We start from the raw sequence: 26,808 nt of genomic DNA, 5'->3' as shown, positions 1-26,808 counted from the left end.
ATATATATTGTTGGTTATACTAAAAGAAGATAGAAACATCATTGATTTGGATTTCAAAATTTCTAGGGTTATTCTTTTAATATACCATATTTAGATGCAATTAAAATTTATGTGGATTGCTAATTCTTTTGAAAAAAATTTGTTACGTCATAAATATATTTTCAATCATTTTTTTTATTTTTCAATCATTTTTTTATCTTGCAAATATCAAATGGCAAAAGTGCTATTATTCTAAAAAAAAATTTCAAATAATCTTCAATCCAAACAACCTAATCGATAGATCTTTAATAATATTTTAATACTTTAATTTTGCACTAGTAAATTTTTCCTCTTATCACATAAAATGAGTTGGATATTTTTCTTTATCTAAAAAACTTGTAATTATAGGGATAAAATTTAAGCTACATCCATAAATATATAATTATTTTAATTATTTTGTTAGGAATATTTATTTTTTTTAAATATTATTTGTCTTGAATGGTACAAATGAATTGGAGTTGACTAACGATTATAGAGACAAATAGATAAATTAAGAAAATAATAATATTATAAGACAAAGTACAAAATGCGCTATACTTAAGGAGATTTACTGTAATTAACCCTTATAGATATTGACATTTTTATTATATAACGTTAGAGTTGATTAACAATTTATGGGGTAAAGTGAAAAAAATTAATATTAGGTGAGAAAGTGTAAAATTAGTTAAACCTTAGGAGAATTTTTATAATTAGCCCTTGTTCTTATTTTGACGCATTCATTTTTTTTCTCCTTGAAAAGACGCATTCAATTTTCGACACACTTTACTTAACTATTTTGATTGAACTAACTATTCGATATTTCCTATGTGCGATTTTTTGGATCATCAAGCAATTTAGTCTCCCATATTACGTGTTGAACAAAATTCTATCCCGAACCGATTCTCCAAGAAGCTTGTCGCATTCTTGAAAGTTGACGCATGAAAGTTGAAACCCTCACACTTTCCTGTACGGGATTTGTAGAATACGAGCATATATGGAACTAGATGGGTTCAGCCGTTGAGGGTTCTTTTTTTATAGCTCACAACTTGGACTAAGATTAGACAGCCAGAGGACAGGCAACATCTGTTGTTGGGGATGGAAATCATCGATGTTGGCCTCCGTCCAAAAGGTTCCTTTTCTTGCGTTTTCTAAAATTCTTATCTCACTTTATAATTTACTCTCTCAAATACTCTTTGCAGATTCATGTATTTGCCATCAGGAAAAAGAAAGTATTGAAACCGTCTAGTTTTTGTTAATTATAATCAGTATTTACCGTCTTTTGGACTTTTTAAGGTTGGAATTGGAATTTAGAAGGCGGCTTGACAACTGGGTCAAGCCCTATTTTGCAAAATATTTAGGGAAGGAAAAATGCAATCTAGAAGGGAGGAAGACCATGGAACAAGGTCATCTAGGGCAGCTAGGTTGAAGGACCCAACGGATATCAACCCTTATTTGATGCCTAGTAGGGAGGTAATGGAAAGGTCCCCTCGACCTCGGAGGAGTTTAAGCCCACCTGGTAAAGTGGGGGGAGGTGGAGAGAGGAGAGGTGGGTCATTTGAGGAGGGTAGGGATTTGGGTTGGCAAGTGGGTGGTTGGAACATTGGAGCTGAAAGCGAGAATTTTGGCTCCCACTCACCCCGTTTTGGCAGAATGTATGAGGAGCGGCGCAATTATGATGAGAGGCTTTCCAGCAGGGATGAGTTGAGAAGAAATTACCATTTTTGTGATGTTTTGGATTACAGAGATGAATTTGATCCTGGTTTGGACCATAGTAGTTTCAGAGATAATGTTGATCGAGAAAGAGTTTTGCACAATGCCCGTGATCAGCTATCGAGTGGAAAACCGAGGGTTTTAGGGAGTACATATCACAAAGAATATAGGTCCCAGTCAGACGTAGAATACATCTCAAGACATGCTGAAGATGCTGGAAGGTCTTCACTGTCGTCAAGAAATCTAGAAAATGCTAGATCTAATGATGAAAGCATTGGGTATCCTGACCCTTTTCTGCTTGAAAAGTTGTTGGCTCTGGAAGATGCTTCTTATTCCAAAGGATCAGCATCTCATTCCAAAGATAACTCCCAGTTTAAGGAATTTGCTGCTACTTCTTCGAGAAGCTTAAGGGAAAATATGATGGGCTCTTACCATGATAACAGGTCATTGCCTATGGAAGTTCACCCAAGCAGCTCAGCCCAACCAGTAGAACAGTATACTTTTGCTGAAGTCCACCAAAGGCATAGTTTAGGTACTCGAAGAAATTCTAAAGCAAATCATGACAATTTGCTACGCTACAAGAGGGCTGCATTTAGTCCTTCAGTTGTTGAGGGTAGGGAACAGGATTACCTATATTCTAAAAATGGTTTTCAAGAGAATGATGATTATATTTATCCATCAGAAGAGTTGTATGGAAGAAGGCGTCATCACGCTGATGTGGCCTACTACCAACGAGATGTCATAAATTCAAGTGTCATGGAGCCAAACAGGCAAGATGTGGTTCATGCCAATTCTCAGAGAGGCCTTAGAAGCAGCAATTCTTGGAACAATCCATCTTCACAAGGTCAATTGGCCTCCAAGTACCGTTTTCCCAACAGATCATTACCAGCAGTAGATGAACTAGTTAGACTTCGCGTGGAACCTGAGAGTGCTAATGTTGAATTTGATCATAGATTTTTAGGAGAAACAGAATTTTCCATGCTGAATTTTGCTCCTAATGATGGTTTGTCACAAAGAACTACTTGTACTTCTAACAGAGATGGCGCAGAAAGCATGAGGTCATCATCTGATAATCAATATCAGATGGAAATGCAGGACTTAAGGAGGAAAGCCATCTCTTTGGATGAGCTTGATGGCTATGACCCTCCAAGAAGGTCATTGAAGCGGAAGCATGATATTGATGAAGAATGGAGTAGGCATAGAACTAGAGATACATTATTAGGTAGCACCTATTATCAGAATAATTCAGAATATCAAAATCAAAGAGATGAAGAGCAGAATCATCAAGATGCCATGAATGTATTACCATCCAAAACTTTGAAATACAATCACAACGATTATAGAGGGGCAGGAAGAAAAGTTGATTTTGTAGACTACGGAGGAGATATGATATCTGATGATCAGTGGTTGTATTGTGATCCAGTGGATTACAAGCAAGAGTATTCTGGCAAACCATTTAAACCTGGAAAAAGAATTCTAAAAGGTCGACCAAGACATGGTTTTTTGGACTCTGATAACTCAAAGACTTTGAACAAAAGATGTTCTCTTACACAAAATGTCTGGTTAAGAGGTAAGAACAGCAAAGAGCTAGATGAGTCTGCATTTGAAACACAGGAATCAAAAAATTGGGTGAGTTCTTCTGAGTCTGGTCCGCTAGAGGAGTCCAAGGAGTTTAAGGAACTGGTGCAGGCATTCTTCCTATCTTTCAGTAAGATACTGAATGAAAAATTAGGTACTCGAAATAGGTACAAAGAACAAGGGCGGGCTGGTAGCTTGTTCTGCATCGTTTGTGGCAAAAGGTCTGTATTCTCCCTGTTATGAAGATGTTATTGGGAAGTTACTTTATTTGAAAACAGGAAGCAGTTACGGATGTGTCTAGCTTGAAATCGCCCATTGTACCTTTCTAAGGTGCTCATACTGGATAGAGAAATTAAAATTACCAATTCAATTGTCAATCTGCCTTCACAAAGTAGGTACTGGTGGCATTTCTTTTTTGTTGGGATGATAAAATTTGTTTTTTGTTGATAAAAAGAGAAGCTTTGACCCCAGAAGAATTATGTTGGCATTAGTAGCATCAAATTATCTTTTAGTACAATAACCAGTTTTCATCTATTTACAATTATTTTGGCATTGGTTTGATGATAACTTTGAGGTATGTTTAGTGGTAAAATGAAACGCTTAGTTGTTCTGCCACCAAAAAAAAAAAATGCTAAGCTATTTGTTGTTTGGGGCAAAAAAAAAAAAAATACTATATGCTATGCAGCTTGTTAGCAAAGTGAAAGTACAATATCCTTTCATTTGAAAGGACAAATTGAAGTTAACTTTTTGTGGTCTTAACATGTAATGAGTTTGGCTGTAACGCTTAAGATGATTGTTGGTTTTTGTTTAGATAGCTTATTAGGAGATGGCATTAGGACCCTTGGAAACTCTGAATGTCATACTTGGACATAGGGCAGGGATTTCTCTGTATTGGAGTGTTAGGCCAGCAGATCTGTGCTTTGTTTTTGTTGGTTCTCTTTTCACCAAGGCGTGTTTTGTTAACCATGGAATATGCCTGCTTTAAGAACAGAAAGATTTTCCATGCTCTGGTTCATGGTGCTCAGGATCTTGTAGCCCTTGTGATGAAACTTTCATGATGACTTTTGCTCATTGACAGCTACTGCGAAGTGCTAGGGATAAGTAGGCCATGTGGCTCCTCTTGTTTTTGAGAAAAAACAGAGATTTTCATAACTGGAATTCTCCGGCCAAATGGAGTTGTATCATTGTACAGCTCTACATGCTTCTGAGAATCCTTAAACAGTTGAGAGTTGAATATGTTTCATAGATACAGGACAGCTAAAACTCTCTGTACGTAGAGTGGTGTCTTATATTTGAGCTCTTACCCACTTGAGGTATTGAAAGATAGTTTCACAAAGCGATGGAGATCAGGACGATCATTTATCTTTAGTTTGAGAGGTTTTTAAGTTTAATCCGATGCATTATATATATATATTTATTTATTTATTTATCAACTCTTACTTGCTGCTTGAAGAGATTGTGAATGCTGTCAAGGGGCTGGTATCAATACAAGCATGCTTTTCATATCTGCCAAAACTTGATGGCTACTTAAACTTGAAAAAGGTGTTTGAGATGGTTTAACTCTTCATGCCTATGTTCTGATGGAGTGGTTTTTGTGGTCACCTTTCAATCTTATGTATTCATTTTAAACTTTGAGTCTCAAAATCTACTAGGCTGGACAAGTTTTTTTGTTCATCTTCTTTTAATATTTATTTAAGAGTTAAATGTAATCTAAGATAAATGTACATTTTAATTGCGTAGGTAATTTGAGTTAAGATTTTTTGTATTAGTGGTATTCAGGTAGCACTTTGTCACCCTACCTCTCCCTGGAGTTACATTTATCAATTGGCAAAATGCTTAGAATTTGTTGCCAGTTAGCATTTTACCTGCATAGGTTTCTCAGTTGCGAATGCTAAAATGGTCCCTTTTGAGTGCAGTCTATCAAAAGAGTTCAAGGCCACACAAGGCCTGGCTACACATTGCTTTATGTCAAAAAAGGCTGGATTGAGAGCACAGCACCTGGGACTTCACAAGGCAATTTGTGTTCTGCTGGGTTGGAGCACTGTGGTGGGTGCAGATGTTATTACATTCACTCCACAAGCTATTTCTAGTTCTGAAGCTTTAGCCCAGAAGGAAGACCTCATACTCTGGCCACCAGTTGTCATTATTCATAGCATTTCTATGTCAGCTGGTCTTCCAAAGGGACAAAAGGTCTTCACTGAAGAAGCAGTGGAGGATTTCCTCAGAGGTGACTTACTAAGTACCTAGTTGTTTTAGCATGAGAACATCATGAAAGGAGAGAGTTACTTTGACTAATAAGTGGTGCTGTTCATTTCCACTTCCTTCTCCTAATCCCCTTTAAAATAAGTTTCAATTTCTAATTGTGTACAACTACTAGTCTTTTCCTTTTCTAAATCAACTGTAAGAGAAGTTTTCATACTGTGTTCACTTACTTTTGGCAACTTGCATCACTGACAATCCAAAGCCCATATATGGATTACTTGCAAAGTACTTAAGCTGGTTTATGATATTATATCTTTGGCGATTGTGATCTTATTTGGAATTAGTTAACAAGAATATGTATCTTTGCTCCATTTTTTTAAAAAATTTCTATTGACAGGTAAGGGTTTCAGTGTCGGAAAAATCAAGGTGTGCCAGGGGATGTCAGCAAACAACATAATGGTGGTAAAGTTCTTGGGTACTTTTCCAGGTTTGCGAGATGCTGAAAAGCTTCACAAGTACTTTTTGGATGACAAGCACGGGAGAATAGATTTTGAGCAAATGTCTTTGGTTAAGGGTAAAGACAACAACAAAAAGAAGGAAATAATGCAGGCAGACAAATTTGAGGAATATGTACTCTGCGGCTACATGGCAATATCTGAGGACTTGGATAAAGTTGATTTTGAGACCAAGAGAAAATGTTCTGTGAGGAGCAAGAGGGAGATTGAAGATATTGCTGAGGAGCCTCTCAAGCTCTAAATAGGTTTTTAGCTAATATGACTGCTGCTATCTTACTTGCGATTTGCATGATGAAGAAATCAGGTATAGTTTTAGCTGTCTTTAAGTCCCTTGTTATTGCTGACTTTCCGTAATATGCGGATGATGCATTTGGCAAATAATGGCAAATTGGATGTACCACCTTTCTCTCTTAAATCTTTTGTTGCCTGCTTTTGTTCAGGGGAATTTTTAGCAGTTTAAAGTTATCTGACAAATATCCGAAAGTAGTAAATGTTAACAATTACTACTTGGTAAGCTTTGGAATTCCATTGGTTGCATTTTCTATTGATGGTTCGGAGCCCAACATGCTTATTTTCGTGGAGCTCTCAAGGACATAGAACTCTCTCTTTCTTTCCATGGTTGGTATCCGCTTGTGCTTGCATTTGTTTTCACATCGAAACTTGACTAGTTGGATGCGTTTGTCCGCTGTATTTTTTCACAATGAATTCGCTTTTGGAAATTTCGTAGTGCACCTCAAAAATTGTCAGATCTGTCTTGATAGAATGAAAAATCGTGAAACCTAATCACAGGAACCAAAATGAAATAGAACAGCTATGCTCTATAGTTTAACTATCAAGAATAATGGCCTAGTTTCAACGTTTCAACTATTTAGCTGGTCAGCAATTACCTTAAGGTAATTAAAAATAGAGTTAAAGGTTACATGGTTTGTCACGCTGAGGTGATAGGTATATGCAAAATTTATGAAGTAAAGAAGGTTGGAACTTACAAAAGCCGCTGTAAAGGGTTGGGTGGCAAATGTGGTAAATAGAAGGATGCTAGGATTATTCAGTCAATTTTTTTGTACCATCATTTTTTTTCTTCCGTTTTTACTTTTTAGTGCAGAAAATAGAATCCAACAAGTCTCACTAGTTAAGGTAAATTAGATGAATAGACAAGACCAAGTTCCGATCTTCCGCTCCCATAGAAACATGGACATAAAGAAAGGTAGAGATCAAGCCAAAGAAAGGAAAACTGGAATGAGGCATGGAAATGTAAAAGAACAAGGGAACTTTTATTCATGAATGTTGAATTACGAATCATAAAACTATAAAAGTATGAAAAGAATAAACTGATGTACAAGTTCTTAAATGAAAAAACAGAAATGCAATTAGCAGTTTTTAAATTCCTCTATTCTCCAAGAGCTGAGGCAATTGATGTATGGCAAAATTTCCTCACTTCCAACTTCCAGCTCGATGTTTGGTCTATCTCTTTTGGAAGTTGAGGGCTCTGATGCCATAAACAAAGACAAAGAAGAAGAGTAGTACCCAACCAAGATGTGCAGCAGCAACTGCTCCAAGGAAGTCATGTTCATAGCCCAGATACTCCTTGAGGTAAACTTTCACTGGAAGATCTCCGTGGTCAGGGACATGAACGGGGTCCACTACATCACCAAGCTGAGATGTAATGAGGCCATATATAGTCCATGCCACTGGAGAACCCCAGTAGTACCACCTCCACCACACTGGAATTGCCTACAAATTTAGAGTAGTGTTGCAAAAAGTCAGGTACTTTCTTTCCTTGGAGATTTTGAAAATGCAGTTCCATACTAAGAACGAGTACAGAATGCTCAAACTTCCAAGGTATGCTTACCATTCTGGGAATGAGGAAACCAGAGAATAGGTTCCAGAAGCTTAGGAAGAATGACATGAGAATAGCAGCTATCTCGTAACTTGGAGTGAGTGCTACAAGCATCATTCCGTAGAGGGTAAAGTACACGAAGCACATAAATACGTAGTAGTAGAACCAGAAGAACTTGGCTGCTTCCCACTGGAATCCAATCATTGAGTAAAGGAGGAGACTATAAACAAAAGTTTGGACGCCGACATACATAGTTTCAACAGCCACCTGCAAAGGTTAAGATTGTTTGAGAATTAGTTATTGCATCATTGACATTTAAGACTTCATTGTGGAGAGAACTTTTAACTTCATTTACCTGAGCAAATGCATAAGGCAAAGCTGAAAACATTCCTGCTGCTTTCTCGCGATAAAAGACTGTCCTTTCGATGGCAACAACAGATTGTACTGCAGAAGTGTTTGTTCCTCCCAAGAAGAGAACGGCAGCATACATTGCTCCGAGTAGATTACTCAAATCTTGTTGTTTGCGCCTGTTGGAAAGCACTTCGTTGAAGATTTGCCAAATGAAGAGAAGGAAAGATAGCACAGTCTATTTTAAATTGGAAGCATGTGGCTTACATTTGGCCTCCCTTGTCCCAGAAAATTACTCCAAATATAATTCCAATAACAGTTGTCATAAAGAATCTGATGACATTGTATTGCGGATTCCTCCAGTAAGACCAGTGCTGTTTCCAGAAACATGCCTTGAACTGAGTAATGGAGGGTTGGGAGTATTTGGTGGGAAAGTTCAAGTCCTTAGATCCTGGTGCTGGGTTACTTAGCTCTTTAATGAGTTCTTCATTCGTCCTGCATTCAGGAATGTGTTGAAGAGAAGTTAGCATCAACTTCACTGGGAATCTGGGAACGAAAAGGTACTTGCTAGATTTTGCATAGCCTTTTTGGCACACCTGTGCAGATCAGAGGTTGAATAAATTTCTCCAAAGTCTACCCCGAGTTGATTTTCAATTGCATTGGAACTAACTTCTAGCATCCATGTAGCAGGATTGAATCCATCTCTTATCTTAGTAACCCCTGGAACAGACTATAGCATACAAAAAGCACGAGTTAATTGAGCCTCACCGTTCCATTAGCATGTCGTGATAAAAGCGTGTATTATTCTGAGGCAATTTCCAAGTTATAAATGGAACTCACTTCAAAGTATTCAATTAGATGTTGAGATCGGTGGCCTAGAGGTCCAGCATAAATAGTTTGTCCTCCTCTCTTCATCAAAAAGAGCTGCAAAAAAGATACAAAAAGGGTCAAGTGGCACCATTTTGACCATAGAATTCACATTACCAAATGCACAAGTTAACGTAGAGAAGCACCTCATCGAATGCTTCAAAAATGTCTATGCTGGGCTGGTGAATTGTGCACACAACAGTTCGACCTGTATCCACAGTGTTCCTCACCGCTCGCATAACAATTGCAGCAGCTCTAGCATCTAGGCCTGATGTCGGCTCATCCATGAAGATGATGGAAGGATTAGCAACCAATTCAACAGCTATGGTCAGCCTTTTTCTCTGTTCCGTTGATAAACCATCTACTCCCGGAAGGCCAACTAAAGAGTCTCTCAGTACATTCAACTCAACCAACTCCATAACTTCCTCCACAAACATCTGCATCGAAAACATTAGATACTCTAATAATTTAAACTACATAAATAAGAAAGATGAACTTTTTAAAGTGGAAGAAAGTCAAGACGTTTTCCTTTCTATGACAAGCAGCAAGCCTATAATGTTCTAACAGGAAGAAGATAAAACTGGAAAGAAAACAGCAGCAACAAAACACACCTTTCGTGTTTCTGTGTTTACTTCAGCAGGAAGACGTAACCAGGCAGAGTAAAGAAGTGACTCATAGACAGTAACATGTGGAGAGTGTATATCATTTTGCTCACAGTAGCCACTCACGCGAGCAAAAGTCTCTTGATTCTTTGGGTAACCAGATATACTGATATTTCCTTCAATGTATCCACCGGTTTTTCTACCAGCTAAAACATCCATCAAGGTAGTCTTTCCAGCACCGCTAACCCCCATCAATGCTGTCAAAACCCCAGGCCTGAAAGCACCACTTACTTCTCGTAGTAGTTGGAGTCGTGTTTCTTCAATTCCTTGGCTTTTCATTTCCTGATATAAGAGCAACAATTAATGCCAATTAACAAGTTTCATGGGAGAAATTTTGTGGAATTTTAATTACCATTTTTTGAGTACAATACACGTCCTTTAGAATCTAGTTTATTTTATGTCTATTTGCAACAGCTAATAGAATTCATCATGCCACTCAAGCAGCTGCAGCAGGTTTCATCATGCACGCCTAGACCATTCAAGTGACTCGTCTTAGTAAGTGTCCAGTTGGTGGAATGGGTTGCATTGTCGCTCCTTGACAGTTTCATTTTTTATTTTTATACAAATATATGTGACTTTAAACATTTAATCTTCAACAATTTGGTATGCTAGACCTTCATGCTAAGTAAAAACAAGCAATTATAGTCTAAAGTAGTTGGGATAGATACTTACTGCAGGCATGTCAACATAGTAACTAACTCGATCAAATGTAAGTGACAAGGGTTGGAAAGGTAGCACCATTCCTTTTCTATTAGTTGCCTTGCCTGCAACAGTTAAAGTTGGATTATGAGGAGTTCCCTTCACTGTCATATCAATACATGAAAGCATTTCAATTTTGTCAGTGGCTAATGAAAGAAGCACGAATTTTATGGCATATTTCACAAGAGCTCATTTCAATCTAACCATATCAGGAACCCTTAAACTAAATGCATTGCCTAGAGAATATGAGCATTGTATAAAATATACTAGAACGAGATGGCAGGTTCTGGTTTATAAAGGAAAAAACCCTTAACAAGCTTACTGGAGAAACTGGATTCATGTGAATAGCTATTTTCTTATAGATGGGAGGAGGAATTTTGATGTTAGTTGTACTGTATTTTGGTTTTGATTGCACGCATTCAAGTGCAAGTGGGTTTGTGCATCCACTAGTAAGCATGTTTGATCACTCAGTTCCTTTTGAAATCCATTTCCTATCAGTACAAAATCACTCTGCTCTTGTAAGTGAATGATGATTTGGCTCTTGTAAAGAATCGTCAGTGTAAGAAAAAAAAAGCATGAAATCAGCAGAACTATGGCTAATTTATCTGTAGGCTTTGAACATTCTGGAATAATGGAAAGAAGATTAAAATGAAGGAGTAAAGATTTTCACCTTCAACCATTTGGGTGGTAGATGCTGAACTTCTACCTGATATTGCCTTAGCATTAGAGAATGGCGGTTTATTTTTCTTGTCTTCTTCCTCCTCATTTGCATTTAAAGATTTGGAATCTCCAAATGCTGGATTTCAGTTTCAAGAAAGCGTCATGATCAGATATATCAAATTATCTAATATCAAATTGTCGAACCAGTAAAAAAAAAAAGGCATCTGCTTACGGTTTAAGTATGTGAGAGCAGCAACAAAGCAGAGATTGAAAAACAGAGAAAAAGCGAAGAGCGCAATGACACAAATCCAGTAGTAACGTTCTTCTGTAAACATTCCCCTGGATGCAAGAAGTTCTTTCCCAGCAGTACTTCCAGGAAATCTTGAATCAACATTAGGCTGGGATAGCATGGCATGCAAGAGTATTAATAAAACAGAAATACTTAAAGCATTGATGAAGAGAAATTTTTTGCTGCAACTATTCAAAAGGCTCACCAGATTCCACCTTTTGTCAAGAAATTCAACAAGAACGATGGCATTCTGACCATAGGACATTGGGGAGATATAATAAGCCCATTTCATCCAAGGTTGAAGGTCATCTGCGGAGAGATGATGATTTTATTGGAGTTAGAATAATGTTACAATCATGTCTGCTTACGAGAAATTTTCATCACACGTTGCAAATACAAAAAGATCTGGTTAAAAGTGCGTAGCATTGTAGGGAAGTATCAAATTTTACTGGATAACTACTTACTCTTAGCAATGATAAATCCACCTAGGACAAAAACCAAGAGCAGAGTGAAGGTGCCAAACGTGTTTGCCACGACCTGTGTTCTTCCAAGGGCTGCAACAAATCGGAATAGACCCAATGCCATCTGATGTATACCAATATATGCCAATAACTGCATGAAGAACCTGATACAAAATGATAAACCGTTTGTATAAGGTCATTGTAGCAATAAAACTTCATGCTGGAATCAACCAACACCATGCTGGCTGCTTTAAATCCCATTACAGCAGCTTCTTAAATGCCAAAATTGGAGGTTGAAGATCATACCTACTAGCAGATGGAGCAAATCCTATGGTGTAATATGTAAGGATGATCCAGATTAATGAATCCATCACTGAGACGGGGATTCTCAGAAGCCAAATTGGGAGAGCAAAAGCCCATGCAGGGTAGAATAGAGAGTCTCTCTGTTTAAAGAACACAGGGAGCCTGAAAATAGTCATCGCAAGCTCAGCCATTCCATTGAACATCACAGTTAGAAGACTGAAGAATAGCGCACCGTAAAATTTGCCTCCATCTTCTATCTCACCATGCTTCATCTGTGTTCTAAAGAACACGGTAAAAGTAAATACAGCCATGATTGTAATTTGAACAGTCTTGAATATGTAAACAAATGAATTTCTCTTCATCAATAACCACTCCCTTGCCAAGCATGCCTTGAAGAGATCTTTGTTGGAAATTCCATACTTCTCTCTTACTAATGCTGCGGGATGTGCTTTAGTTCTGTCATATGAAACTTGAAGCTCACTGAAAAGCTTCTGTCCAATGTAGAAGGATCTAAAATGGTCAGCAAACTCTGATACTGATACATATCTGTATGGTTCATTCTTTCTGAACCAATACTGCTCCTGATCCTTCTTGGAAGTAACCTCTTGCAGAAAATCTGCAACTCCTTTCCTCTCTGGGCATTTGAAGCCAACATCCTCAAAAAACTCAAGTACATTTTCATGAGGACCGTGGTAGACAATTTGTCCTTCTGATAGCAAAATGATGTCATCAAACAAATCAAAAGTTTCAGGTGCTGGTTGGAGAAGAGATATTATCATGGTAACATCCATAATGTGAACCATCTGCCTCATGTACTTGATAATTTGAAATGTGGTAGAGCTGTCAAGACCAGTAGAGATTTCATCCATGAAAAAAACCTTTGCTGGACCAACCAACATTTCTCCTGCATTCATACAGAAGATGAATAGCTATTAGGATTGACTGCATTGAATCTCTTGGAAGTAAAAACTGGCAGTTCCTTTAACATACCAGTTGTAACGCGCTTCTTTTGTCCACCAGAAATTCCCCTTCTCATGTCATCACCTACCAATGTATCAGCACAAATATCTATTCCAAGTATCTGTATGCATCCATTGTAGGAGTTACTTCACAAGCATAATTAGTTGGGTTTATTAGCATCTTGCTGTGTTAAGGTAAAACAAACCTTCAGAACATAATCGGTGACCAAACTAGTCTTTTGTCCAGCCATTGCGGTGGATTTCATGAATGCATCAATCTCAGGGTCTGGTTTAATTCCTGCCTGTATTTCTCGTCTTGACATTTCAGCCAGAAGGTCATACCTGGTGCCAACACCTAGGCATCGCCCAGAGAAGTCCAATGTTTCTCTGACGGTCATCTCACCATGGTGAAGATCATTTTGGCTGATATAAGCACAGGTTCTCTGAGGTATAAATTCTTTCAATTCATGACCACAGTATGTGATCTTTCCACTTACCTGATACAAAAAGCAACATTAAAAGGTATTGAAGTTGATTTAGGCCTTCTAGAATTAAGGCTTACATGTTTCAGAAAATGCTATTGTTAAATAGGTGAAAGTGCGTACTTGGAGATCATCCTCCAGCTTTCCTGCTAGAGCCTTCAACAATGTAGTCTTCCCTGATGCTGGAGGTCCCAAAAGTAGTGTCATCCTGAAAATGGCAAATTTATACAGCAAAAATGTGGGATTTTTAAAGTAACAAGTTGCAATGATAACAATACATTGCAGCAATGTTATATAACACAGAGAGTACCGGGCACTCAGAACTAAGAAAATTTTCAGTAATGAACTTTTACAAATATAACTTAGTCAGATGCCAACATTCGAGTCAATATACAAGTAACTATAAACAATATAAGTACCTTGATGGTTTTACTATTCCACTTGCTTCATCAAGTATTTTGACAGCCTTCTTCTTAGATGGGAAAAGCTTGAGGACTCCAAGAAGTCCCTATTTACCGCACAGAAAAATAAGTTGCAAAAGGTATACGTCGAATCTAGAAACCATCAAATACTGAGGAGCGCAAAAGTTTAAGGAACGCAAGAAATACCTCAATTGAATTTACAGTAGAATTGAGAAGAGTTGGAAGTGCTCTACTTCCAATAAATGCATTTCCTTCAACAGATAAATTTTCATATCTAATTTCAACTTTTGGGATATCGATCCCAACCCTGTATCAAACCAAAATCAAGTTTATGAGAGTTCTTATTCCATGCATGTGATCTTCAGTATAAAATGGCATAAGTATAAAAGGAAGAATTGTTGATTTATCAGCAATTCATCAGAGTGTTTGTTTCACCTGTCAGTTCGATCACGAAGCCTCATTAGGAACCTTTCATTATCTTCTTCAACAGTTTTCAGTATATTGTCCATGAGATTCTTCTTGTCGTCAATACCAAGATGAGCAACATCAACTTCTTCATGAATAACTCTTCCATTGTCCAAAACTTGTGTTAGCATTCCCTTCCTCATCCGATCATAAGTGGGAAGCCTTTCGATTGCAGCCCATTTGAGCTCCTCCTCATCATCATGTCTCCCACTTTTCTGAAAAACATCACCACCTGGTGCAGCTAACACCTCGCGAATACTTGCTGAAGCCCAACCTCTCCTGCTTGCTGATGCAATACTCCCCCGCCTACTCATGGACCTCCTCAAGTCATCCGGTGTCACTGGTGCTGCCATTTTCAACCACTAAAGAGAACTCAGGAACACCTCAACGTCAGGAGTCTCAAATGGAGCAGTAGATATATCAAATATCAATCACACGGGATGTTAACAACTTCAACTTTTCAAAAGTCTACTCACGAATTCAAATCTTGAAAAATGATAACTAATAATGAACAGAAAGAATGTTGAATATACAAGAAGATCTATCACTACTATATTTTCAGAGTTTACAAGGTGCTGTGTTTTTCGAGTACAGATATGAAGTGGTTGAATAGGAGTGTAGGGTCCCAGAACGTATATATATGCATGGGATGATCAGAATAGGTTTGCAGAGTGCGACAAAATTGAGGATTACTGAGCTTTCAAGGGACTATATTCTAACTTTTGTCAACATAATCCTGCCTGTTCAGGTTAAAGATAAAGTCCACAAAGTATTCCTTCTTTTGTCCCATGTGTCCAGCTTCTTGAAACGGTTGAAAAGCCTATTAGAGTTTTAGTTATGGAAAGATGAGAACTTGCAGGCTTTTATATTCCGAATTCTGGCATCTATCCTTAATTATGAACTATTCTTGAATGCAAAGTCGAAATCAAATAGCTAAAGAGAGACAAACAGCGGGGACTTGATCGTATGTACATCTATCGCATATTCTCCCTCCTTAAGTTCGAAATTTCCAAATAAAAAAAAGAGTTCAAAATTTCAAAGCAACAATCACAGAGCCTCGGACATCATTCTTTTACTAATAATAGAATCTCGAATTTGAAGGTGATGTGAAGTTGTCCTGAATTAGTAACTATGTGTTAGAACTTTTCATTTATCCACCTTCCTGTGCAATCATTTTCAAAGACTCTTGACTTAATCTCTGCCACCGGTGAGTTTAAATCTCTGATTCCTTGATCAGGGTTCAGCTGGAAGGCAAGTCCAGGCATTGTCAATGGACGACAAATGAATATTCCTGTGCTACCCGTCCCTTAGTCCGCTCCAAGAAACCAAGGAGGCTAGAAGTTGGCCGAAAGATGCATGGTAATCAGACTTTCTTCTTCCTGCGGATTTTTGCGCAAGTTCTTTTTGCTAGAAAATTTGATCAAAGTGGATCGAATTGATCGAAGATGAAACTTATCGTTTGCATTCCGAGAATGCGGTGTGGTATGATTAGTCATCCAGGATGCTGTTATTAAGTTGGCTCAAAGTTGGGAAAGCAGCTTCACCATTGAGTTGAACATACATTGGATGATAACTTAGCGTTACTTAACCATGATAGAGTTGATTCTTCATCCGTCAAAAGACAGCAACGAATTTAAAAGAAAAAAAATAGATTACCTCAATGGAACATCGATCATGAGATTTTGAAAAATCAGTCCTTCAAATTTCTGGAAAAGAAAACTTAGAAATTTCAACTTCACAGCTTAAGAATCATAGGGTTCTGTAAAAATTTTGTAAAGAGGAGTAGGGGGGTTTATATAAAAAGGATGCTATAAATATTCCAAAAAAGATTTCTTTTCCTTTGCAATTATTCCTTTTTATTCCGTTCCTGTTCATTTACATCTATCTCAATGCGCTGTCTTTCGAATCGTAGCAATTGATGTTCGATCCCGAATTGAGAGAGATCAAGAATTCTCGTGGTTGATTTTCTAGTAATGGTTTTGGAAATCCCATAAAAATCCAAATAGTACATGTGTTAGAAAAACGGAGGATCTATTCTCTTTGTTTTGTCCAAAAATTATCTTGGAGATTGTGTAATGCTTACTCTCAAACTTTTCGTTTACACAGTAGTGATATTTTTTAAAGTTGTAAAAACGCATTGAAAAGAAAGATGGGATTAACATGAATAATTAGGAGAAAAAAATGAAGCAGCCAGTTTGGAAGTAACAGTGGAAACTAGTGGAAAGTACAATTATAAAAATCGGAAAAGAGATGTAGTGTGCAGAAATTATTAGAGATATTTATCAAAATAAAATAATAAGATCTAAGCACAGCATAGCATCTTCACTGATGTGCAAGACACTTTTTTTTCTCTAACATCTGACATTTGTGTAATAACTGACTACAATGAATTCCAAACAAGCTCTCTTTTTCTTCTTCGGTTATGTACATTAACCTGTCTAGCGACAAAAAATTGTATAAACGAAGTCTGGTGTCTCAATTATCTTTTCTGGAAGTTCAAAAACTTGATGGCGTAGGCAAAGACGAAGCAGAAGAGCACTACCCAACCAAGATGGACAACAGCAACAACTCCAAGAAAATCATGTTTGTATCCCAAATATTGTTTCAAGTACTCCTTCATTGGTAGTTCACCCAAGCCTGGTATTGCAACAGGTTCGGTCATGTCACCAACTTGAGATGTCACAAGCCCATATATTGTCCATGCAACAGGAGATCCCCAGTAATACCACCGCCACCATACAGGAATTTGCTGCATATATTTTCTCGAATATTAGACAAACTTTTCTTCCCATGTAGAGGAACGGCCAAGAATCAAAGAATGATAATTGAGACCTTAATTAGTAGCATATTTACATCTATGAATGATAAACATCAGATAGACCAAGAGCTTAATTTCTTCTATTTCTCCCTGAAATGCTTACCGTTCTAGGGATCATAAAACCAGAGAATAAGTTCCAAAAGTTGAGGAAGAAGGACATGCCGATGGCAGCTATCTGGTAATTTGGGGTGAGTGCCACAAGCATCATCCCGTACAATCCGAAGTAGACGAAGCACATAAAGACGAAGTAATAGAACAATAAGAACTTATCAACTTGCCAGTGGAATCCAATCATCGAGTAAAGGAGGAGGCTGTAAATAAAAGTCTGCAGAGCAACATAGATAACCTCAGTGGCCACCTGCAGGCATAATGAATTGGAAATTAGTTTTCCGGGTCAGTTTTACTTTCCATTGAAAGAGAGAAATAAACTAGCGACTCGTTGTCATTGTATTACCTGAGCAAAAGCATAAGGCAGTGCTGAATACATTCCTGCTGCTTTTTCACGATAGAATACCGTTCTTTCCACTGCTACAACGGACTGGACAGCAGAAGTATTCGTTCCACCAAGAAACATAACAGCAGCATACATAGCTCCGACTAGGTTTAATAGGTCTTGCTGTTTATACCTGTTAGAGTGAGGATCCAATGTAAGATGAGCATCCAAATATTGCAAAAACAAAATAGGAATTCATTGCTCAATGTTGCCAAAACTAAGGCAGAGAGACTCACATCTTGTGCCCTTTTCTCCAAAAGATAACGCCAAATATGATACCTATAATTGTTGTCATGAAAAATCTTATAGCATTGTATTTTGGATTCCTCCAGTAGGATAATTGGTGTTTCCAGAAACAAGCCTTGCATTGGTTGAAGAATGATTGAGAATATTTAGTAGGGAAATAAAGATCCTGGGACCCAGGTGGTGGGGTGCTGAGTTGTTTGATAAGTTCTTGATTTCTCCTGAGATGGGGCAAGATGCAAGAGTGCAAAATTAGGGGATAGGACAAAAAAAAAAATCAGGATTGATGGGATTTGATTCTCATTCTGAAGTACCTATAAACATCAGAATTAGCATAAATTTCAGCGAAGTCCACATTGAGCTGAGCCTCGACTGAGGGAGTGCTGATATCCAACATCCATGTAGCAGGATTATATCCTTCTCTAATCTTGGTTACCCCAGGTACAGACTGCAAAAACATAGCATATGTTAATGGAAGAAAGGGTTTTTGAAATGGTTACTGTCAACTTAAGTTGATTTTTACAAATAGTGTATTTACTAGTCTCCCGTGTGCAAAAATGCTACTAATGCTTTTCAAACCAATGATGTAGTTATCATAAAGTAGTGTTAGTAATGGGGGAACTTTGAAAGCTTTAATATATGAATCGTTTGCACTAGTTAAAGTGAAAAAGCTACTTTTTTCTTTGTTAAATCTTGGATCAGCAAAAAAAATTTTAGCAGGGAAGCGAAAAGAGCAATCTGCACTAAACTGATACCTCAAAATATTCTATCATGAGATGAGAACGTTGGCCAAGTGGTCCGCCATAGATGACTTGCCCTCCTCTCTTCATCAGCAATAGCTATACAGCAAAGATAATTCAGTTGAGAAGAAACACCTCAAATTAGAAGGGAAATTCCTTGATCATACAATAAATTATCTCTGTTACACTACCAGGCAATACCTCATCAAATGCTTCAAATATATCTATACTTGGTTGGTGAATTGTACAGACTACTGTTCGTCCCGTGTCTACGGTGTTCCTCACAGTGCGCATCACAATAGCAGCAGCTCTAGCATCGAGACCAGATGTGGGCTCATCCATAAATATTATTGATGGATTAGCCACGAGTTCCACTGCTATTGTGAGCCTCTTCCTTTGTTCAGTTGACAATCCGTCTACCCCAGGAAGGCCAACTAAACTATTCCTTAGAGAATTTAACTCAATCAAGTCCATGACTTCATCAACAAACATCTAAAAAACAAAGTGAAGACGGTTAATACTTAACATAAACTGAAATTCAACTCTACTCATTGTGCAAGGCAAGGATGATAAGATGGTGGAGGAAAAGAGCAGAGGAAAACATTTGGACAGTCTATAGACGCATCCTCAGAACATTGAAAGCAACCAAAAAGAGGTATTAAATCAAGTTAAGAGCCAAAAGACAACATACCTTCCGTGTTTGCTTATCTATATCTGGAGAAAGACGCAACCAGGCCGAGTACACAACAGACTCATAGACAGTAACATGTGGAGAATGTATGTCATTCTGTTCACAGTAGCCGCTGACGCGAGCAAAAGTTGATTGGTTTTTGGGGTAACCAGAAATGCTTATACTTCCTTCAATGTATCCCCCAGTTTTTCTTCCTGCTAAAACATCCATCAGAGTGGTCTTTCCAGCACCACTAACACCAACCAATGCTGTTAAAACACCAGGACGAAAAGCACCGCTAACATCTCGCAACAATTGGAGGCGCGTCTCTTCAATTCCTTGCTTTTTCATTTCCTGATAGACAAACCATAATCTCATATCAGATTGACAGTGGCAGTTCCAAATTACTAAAAGGACTTAATGCTGATAGGATAATTTATGGAATGTGCCTGCATATGCCAGTTTCAAATAGTTCAACAACCTAAGCTAATGGTATATCAATGGACTATAACTAAGATATGAATATGGTTACTGAGATCAATAGCTAATGTTTCACAACCACAGATTTAACTACCCTTTCCAATTAGAGGATGACAGGGCATGAGTAATCCTTAGGAGTAATATGATTTTTCTCTAATTTTGCACCACAAGTAGAGGATAACATACGCTGAGATGTGTTGCATAAGTTTCAGATGAGATGACTCACATCTGGCATATCAACATAATAGTTGATGTGATTGAACGCAAGTGACAAGGGCTGGAATGGTAGCACCATTCCTCTCTTCTTGTTTCCATTCTCTTCAACACTTAAGTTGCTCCGCTGTGGTGCAGGTCTTACTGCCATATCTATACCTGTAAGCATTTAAACCATAAGAAACCAAACAGAAAAGCTATTGTTGTATTATATTCTCTGACAGTAAGAGGGAACATATTTTACATACTGAATTCATTATCTACCAGAAAGTTAAGGTCTCAAAAGTATATAATTAAACTTAAGGATTCAAAATTATCTATTTAAACTAAAGGATTTAGCAGAAATGTGTTGCCAAAAATTAAAGGAAACTCAACATCATCACATGGCCAACCAACACTTGGCATGCCAGGAAAGACCCTTACACAAGCAATTTCACCTACACCAGTTATATTGTGTTTGTTTTTGGTGGGGCTAGAACAGGAACTTATGGAAGCACATCAGTTTAGCCTTAGCATGAGATACAAAAACTAAAGGCAGTCGTGCAGGGGCACAATAACAGTGATAGTACTCACTGTAGTGATGTTTCAAATGCAGCCTATCTGCATATCTAAATGATAATGAGCATCTTCTTAGCCCCTGCGAATGTTGAGTCTTATGTACAAGTTTGAGTTAACTAAAGAAAATTGTAATTCAAGGATTGCCGTCATTTACCATAATTAAGGACAAGAAAAAGATCTTAGAATCACTACAAACAATATCCAGATGGGCAACAATTAGTTTGTTCATTCAAGAAATGTGAGTTTTGCAAAGAACAGATGTGCATAGCGGCAGGATTTAAGAGTGAAAGTAACGGGAAAAGAGATGCTCGCTAGGATTCTGAAAGGCACGGTCTCTCCGAACTTTCCTCTGAGAAAAGCTACTCTGGATTCTAAGAAAATGATATATTTGCAGAACATGGACAGATAACTGTTTAAATTGCTCCCTCCATGATAGGAACGAGGCCTGAATGACACCATAGACATGCATGAAAATAAACAGTTCCAAAAAATAAATTGACACTAGCAAAAGATGAAAAGAAGTCTGATCCCAAACCTTCAAATACTGGAGCAGTAGATGCTGAGGTACTTTCTGTGGGAATTCTTAAGTTAGAGGAGTGCTTCTTTTTATCTTGTTTATCATTCACATCCGCAATAATAGTTTTAGAATCCCCAAAAGCTGCGATCAGATTAAAGAAAGTTGTCAAACGTTGAATTAGGGACAATGACTTCCATGTTAAACAAACAGTCACAAACTTACGATTCAAGTAAGTCAGCGCGAGAATAAAGCAGACATTGAAGAGCAGTGAGAACGCAAAGAGTGCAATAACACATATCCAATACATAGACTCTGTTGTATACATGCCCCTGGACTTGAGAAGAACCTTCCCCACGGTGGTTTCAAGAAATCCTGTGCCATTGTATGGCTAGAAAAGAAAAAGGACTTTGAGCTAAGCAGTGACGATTACAGCTGTTTGAGGAGATAAAAATTGTTAGTAATAAACTGTCAAAAGAGCTTACGGTACTCCATCTTTTATCCAGAAACTCATTGATGACTATGGCATTTTGTCCATACGACATAGGAGATACATAGTAGCCCCATATCATCCACGGTTTGATGTCATCTGCATGAGTGACATGGATTTTAAAATCTATTTAATGATTAACTAAACATAAAAATTATCAAGATCCTTTAGGAAATTGATTCGCTTTAGTTCAAAAACGTTCAAACTGCAATGAGCTAAAATATACTAACCTTTAGCAATGATAAAACCACCAAGAACAAAAACCATAAGCAAAGCGAAGGTACCAAGAGTGTTAGCAACAACTTGCACTCTTCCAAGTGCGGCAATAAATCGAAAGAGTGACAAAGCCATCTGATGCAAAGCAAAAAAGGCCAACAATTGGCGGAAGAACCTGAGTAGTTTCAGGGTTAGATGACGTATGTCAGTAACTCTTTCACGTAGTAAGCATGTAATACTGGATCTCTTATGATAAACCTAGATATAATCAACAATATCCAGATATATGTTTAGGGTAAGTTGCAGAAAATACCTACTAGCAGCAGGAGCGAAGCCTATAGTATAATAAGTAAGAACTATCCATATCAATGATTCCATTAGTGAAAGCGGTATCCTGAGAATCCAGATTGGCATAGCAAAAGCCCATGCAGGAAAGAAAAGAGAATTCCTCTGTTTGAAGAACACGGGAAGCCTGAAAATTGTCAGAGCAAGCTCTGCTGTACCATTAAACATCACATTGACAAGGCTGAAAAATAGGGCACCATAAAATTTGCCTCCATCCTGAAACTGACCAACCTTCATTTCTGTCCTAAAAAACACTGTAAAAGCAATGATTGACATGATAGTGATCTGAGTGGTCTTAAATATGTATAAGAAAGAGTTGCGTTTCATCAGTAGCCATTCCCTTGCTAAACATGCTTTAAGAAGTTCCATACTGGAGATACCATACTTTTCAGTGACTAATGCAGCAGGATGAATTTTAGCTTTGTCATATGGAATAGCAATTTCATCAAAAATTTTCTGTCCAATATGGAAAGAACTGAAGCGGTCTACAAATTCAGGAACAGAAACGTAATGGTAAGGTTCGTTTTTCCTGAACCAGTATTGCTCTTGGTCCTTCATAGATGTAACCTCTTGTAAAAAGTCGGCGACCCCTTTCCTTTCTGGGCACCTAAAACCAACACTCTCAAAGAACTCTAAAACATGCTCAGTTGGACCTTGGTAGACAATCTGTCCCTCTGAAAGCAAAATGATATCATCAAAGAGATCATAAGTTTCTGGAGCAGGTTGGAGAAGTGAAATTATCATTGTCACATCCATGATATGGACCATCTGCCTCATGAACTTGACTATCTGATAAGTGGTGGAACTATCAAGACCCGTTGAGATCTCATCCATGAAAAAGACCTTTGCAGGGCCAACAAGCATTTCTCCTGCATTTAGCCAACAGACCAATTGTCATTGCACTGATGTAATGCACTAGCAAAATTTAGCATGGCTCCCAGGCACCTTGGTAAATTAAGAAAAGGAAGAATTAGAGAATTGATCTTTGGACCTTGTCTGATATGATTCTACTTACCAGTAGTAAGCCGCTTTTTCTGTCCACCTGAGATGCCCCTCCTCATCTCATTACCTACCATAATATCGGCACAAATATCTAATCCAAGAATCTGTTTTATCACTTCAATCATCAGTTCATATGTTCAATTTGATTTGACTTTAAAAATTCATTATAGCATGCAAGTAAACAAACCTTAAGAACATAATCTGTGACAAGACTAGATTCTTGGCCTGCCACCGCTGTGGCTTTCATGAACGTATCTATCTCAGGGTCAGGCTTTATTCCAGCATCTTTTTCTCTCCTTGAAAGCTCTGCAAGAAGGTCAAATCTGGTTCCAACACCTAAGCATCGCCCCGAAAAGTCCAATGTCTCCCTGACAGTCAGCTCTCCATGATGCAGATCATGCTGGCTAATATAGGCACAAGTCCTTTGAGGAATAAACTCTGACATTTCATGACCACAATAAGTGATTTTTCCAGTGACCTGTCCACAATAGTTGCAGAAAACAATTGAGTTGGATTACACGCCAGAAAGACATCCAAATTTTGCATAACGTGGAGCAAGAAGAATGAAAATCACAAACCCTAAGATCCTTGTCCAGGGCTCCAGCAAGGGCCTTCAGCAAAGTAGTTTTCCCAGAGCCTGGTGGTCCAAGAAGTAGTGTCATCCTAAACAAAAAAAATTGACAAGATGACTGTAATAAGACGTATAAAACATATCATAACTGGCAATCCTAAATTTCAGATGGTATGAACCAGCCCAGTGCACAGGGTTGGAGAATTCTAATTTTTCTCATGCAACAGTTGATACAGAAACAATATAGAGACTTTTGGTCTCTGATCACTTCCATAGAAGTGCCCAAAGAGAAAAAATTCTCGTTCATAAAACTGTTTTGCCAAACTGAGAGTTAAGCATTCAATTCAATTCCAAAGACCAACCTGGATGGCTTTACAACTCCGCTTACATCGTGAAGTATCTTCACAACCCTTTTCTTTGACGGAAAAACCCTCAATTTTTCAAGAATGCCCTATTAATTGGGAAAAAATTCGGAGAAAGATTAAGGTAAAAATAGTAATTCATATTATCACAATATGTGTCAAAACGCTGCAATGATAAAAGCACTATGTTATACTTTAGCATTTTCTCTATTCCATTAGACAATCTCACCCCGAAGGTTACTACCTACCTCAACCACATTGAATGAAGCATTTAGCAGAGTAGGAAGAGCCCTGGATCCTACATATGCATCTCCTTCAATCGACAAATGCTCATATCGTACTTCAATTTTGGGGATGTCAATACCCACCCTATTTAACAAAAGTGAGATTCGTTTATACTAAAATGTGTGACCTAGCAGTAGGACAGACAGATAAACTATCTCCTCATGCACTTTCAAAGCATAAAAAATAACAAATTAAGAAGTCTAATAACTTGAAAGTATGAAGTGCCTCACCTGTCAGTCCTGTCTCTGAGTCTTTGAAGGAACCTCTCATTATCTTCTTCCACAACTTTCAGGATACTTTCCATGAGTTGCTTCCTATCTTGCATACCAAGATTGGCAACATCAACCTCCTCTCGAACGACTGTCCCATCATCTAACACTTGCTTCAGCATCCCTTTTCTTAATCGATCATATGTCGGAAGTCTCTCAATTGCAGCCCACTTCAACTCTTCTTCATCATCTTCCCTCCTACTTCTCTGGAATACATCTCCACCAGGCCCGGCAAATACTTCCTTAACACTGGCTGAAGTCCAACTTCTTGAGCTGATTGACAAGCTCAACCTTCTACTCGTAGACCCTCTGCTGATGGACCTCGTAAGGTCATCTCTGCCGAGTGTAGCCATTTCTATCCTTTGCAAAGACTAAAACACAGAACAACTAATTCTTCCCTTCACACCAAGATCTCTTCCCACCTTGAAACCTTCAAATACCAAAATTCTCTAAATATTAGTCCTAAGCTAAAACTGAAGAGGATTCAGAGACATAAAATGCAATAAACCTGTCCATATCAGCCATTCAATCGAATTGCCGAGAAAAGAAACAAAAAGAACGTAGTTGCATAGCAAGTTAATGATTAGTTTTAATAGTTACAGATTAAATCAGAATCCCAGTAAAGCGGAACTTTATTTTTCTTGGGATTGCCTGCTCTAACAGTTGAGAAACTGTCTGCACAGATGTAACTGAAGGAGACAAATGAAAAACGAGGAGGAGTTAGTTTTTATAATTCAGATCAATGAAATGACCAAAATAACTTGTGTATCAACCAAAACAGCACATGCATGTCCTAAGTAAAATATCAGCATGGTTGCAGGGAAAAGTAAGGGAAAAAAAAAAACAGAAGATAATGAAAAACAATAAGCACAAGCACATAAACCAATTGCTAATGGATTTGAGTTAGGAACTCACATAAAAGTGAGAAGATGAATGAATTGAATTGTATTCGATTGAATCAACCAATGTGAAGATTCAAGAACCGCAGGGAGCCCATATTTGATAAGCTTGGTAGTTTTTCACAGCGGAGTAAACTGAATAAGGGAGTTGCAAGTGCAGAGTTCGTAGTGGATAAAGATGTATATTGGAAATTATGGCGACTGGGGACCCTCTACCATGACTTAAGCTAAATAAATAAGCATGGTTAGGCGGTTGGCAGAAGCAGTACTCCTACTACTCTTGCTCTTGCTATTACTGTTACTATTACTTTTACTACACAGATTCTTCTTGAATCAAATAATTGCATGCGAATAATACTCGTAAAAAGCCAAAAAGGCAAGAAAGATGGGCAGATATGTAAAGCCAAGTCAAAAACTGTGGATTATGAGGAGCAGAGCAAAACTGTTGGAAAAGACACTCCCAAGGACGACAGCCAGTTTGTGTCCTTTTTTTTTTTCTTTGCCCGAATGGGGCGATCCAATTAGTGAGTAGTATTTAAGCAGCAGAAGAGCTTCCGGACCTGTTGGGGGGACTCTGGAGGGAGGGTGGATGGCTTCAAATCTTAGAACATGACAATGGCCTTGAACAAAATTTCAGCTAGTAAAACCGACAAGCTCTCTTTTTCATTTTATACTCTCAAAGAATCTGCTGATGAACTGATTAAGATAATGATTTAGCAGATGAGGACAGAGTTGTACTTGCACTCTTCCTTCCTCAGATACTACACAATTCTTTTGTACAGCCAACTTTTTCTTTGTGTTTACGCGCTGCGCAGTTGACATTTTGTTTCGCGTCTTTGTCATTTACGGGTATTTTGTGGAAACAGTTTCTCAGGAAATTAGATGAAAAGGAATAACCGGACCTATTTTTTTATTAGCCAGAAAAGATGAGAAAATGTGTAAGAGAATTATTGCTATTACAGAGCAATTACTAAAATAGACTGAAATTTTCCCCCTTTTTTTTGTTAATTTCTAAACTTGATATTTGTCTAAAATTAGACAAATAGTAGTGTTAAATATTGACAATTGTCATACCATTTGTGGTGTGGTGGCTGACACTACAATTTTTTTTTTCTATCTTAGACCACCTCATAAATAAGACAAACAAAAACGCAATTTAAGAG

The 26,808-nt window shown here is 37.9% G+C and overlaps 3 protein-coding genes across 5 annotated transcripts; 1 reads left to right on the top strand and 2 right to left on the bottom strand.

Moving 5' to 3' along the window:
• The first annotated feature begins 716 nt into the window (after window positions 1-716).
• Window positions 717-6,438, top strand: LOC113730697 (uncharacterized). The gene is made up of 3 exons (XM_027255557.2): window positions 717-3,527; window positions 5,223-5,533; window positions 5,906-6,438. Exons 1-3 carry the CDS (start codon window positions 1,387-1,389, stop codon window positions 6,262-6,264), a joined length of 2,811 nt encoding a protein of 936 aa, XP_027111358.1. The 5' UTR covers window positions 717-1,386; the 3' UTR covers window positions 6,265-6,438.
• An 835-nt stretch (window positions 6,439-7,273) lies between these two features.
• On the bottom strand, window positions 7,274-15,159 carry LOC113733474 (pleiotropic drug resistance protein 2-like). Its single transcript, XM_072078704.1, has 20 exons — window positions 14,448-15,159; window positions 14,199-14,319; window positions 14,010-14,098; window positions 13,714-13,798; window positions 13,315-13,605; window positions 13,140-13,230; window positions 12,153-13,053; window positions 11,850-12,010; window positions 11,591-11,694; window positions 11,329-11,494; window positions 11,107-11,232; window positions 10,410-10,501; window positions 9,687-10,019; window positions 9,222-9,512; window positions 9,049-9,132; window positions 8,805-8,938; window positions 8,476-8,703; window positions 8,216-8,387; window positions 7,873-8,127; window positions 7,274-7,754 (listed from the first exon to the last, which is right to left on the bottom strand). Exons 1-20 carry the CDS (start codon window positions 14,828-14,830, stop codon window positions 7,485-7,487), a joined length of 4,377 nt encoding a protein of 1,458 aa, XP_071934805.1. The 5' UTR covers window positions 14,831-15,159; the 3' UTR covers window positions 7,274-7,484.
• A 1,576-nt stretch (window positions 15,160-16,735) lies between these two features.
• LOC113730694 (pleiotropic drug resistance protein 2) lies at window positions 16,736-26,504 on the bottom strand. Of its 3 annotated transcripts, none has more exons than XM_072078702.1 (21): window positions 26,206-26,504; window positions 24,708-25,176; window positions 24,441-24,561; window positions 24,193-24,281; window positions 23,838-23,922; window positions 23,447-23,737; window positions 23,273-23,363; window positions 22,226-23,126; window positions 21,927-22,087; window positions 21,692-21,795; window positions 21,432-21,597; window positions 21,228-21,350; window positions 20,148-20,293; window positions 19,463-19,795; window positions 18,973-19,263; window positions 18,787-18,870; window positions 18,346-18,479; window positions 18,025-18,252; window positions 17,750-17,921; window positions 17,399-17,653; window positions 16,736-17,226 (listed from the first exon to the last, which is right to left on the bottom strand). In XM_072078702.1, exons 2-21 carry the CDS (start codon window positions 25,097-25,099, stop codon window positions 16,957-16,959), a joined length of 4,437 nt encoding a protein of 1,478 aa, XP_071934803.1. In that variant the 5' UTR covers window positions 25,100-25,176; window positions 26,206-26,504; the 3' UTR covers window positions 16,736-16,956. The 3 variants fall into 3 exon arrangements, with proteins under 3 accessions (XP_071934803.1, XP_027111355.2, XP_071934804.1); XM_027255554.2 differs by having other exon boundaries at window positions 25,662-26,284; XM_072078703.1 differs by lacking the exon at window positions 26,206-26,504 and adding an exon at window positions 25,347-25,469.
• Window positions 26,505-26,808: the final 304 nt, after the last annotated feature.

This window comes from Coffea arabica, chromosome 2e, assembly GCF_036785885.1.
Source record: "Coffea arabica cultivar ET-39 chromosome 2e, Coffea Arabica ET-39 HiFi, whole genome shotgun sequence".
Taxonomy (NCBI): Eukaryota; Viridiplantae; Streptophyta; class Magnoliopsida; order Gentianales; family Rubiaceae; genus Coffea; species Coffea arabica.
The sequence above is the reverse complement of the archived record's forward strand: the minus strand, read 5'-3'. Positions and strand labels throughout refer to the sequence as shown.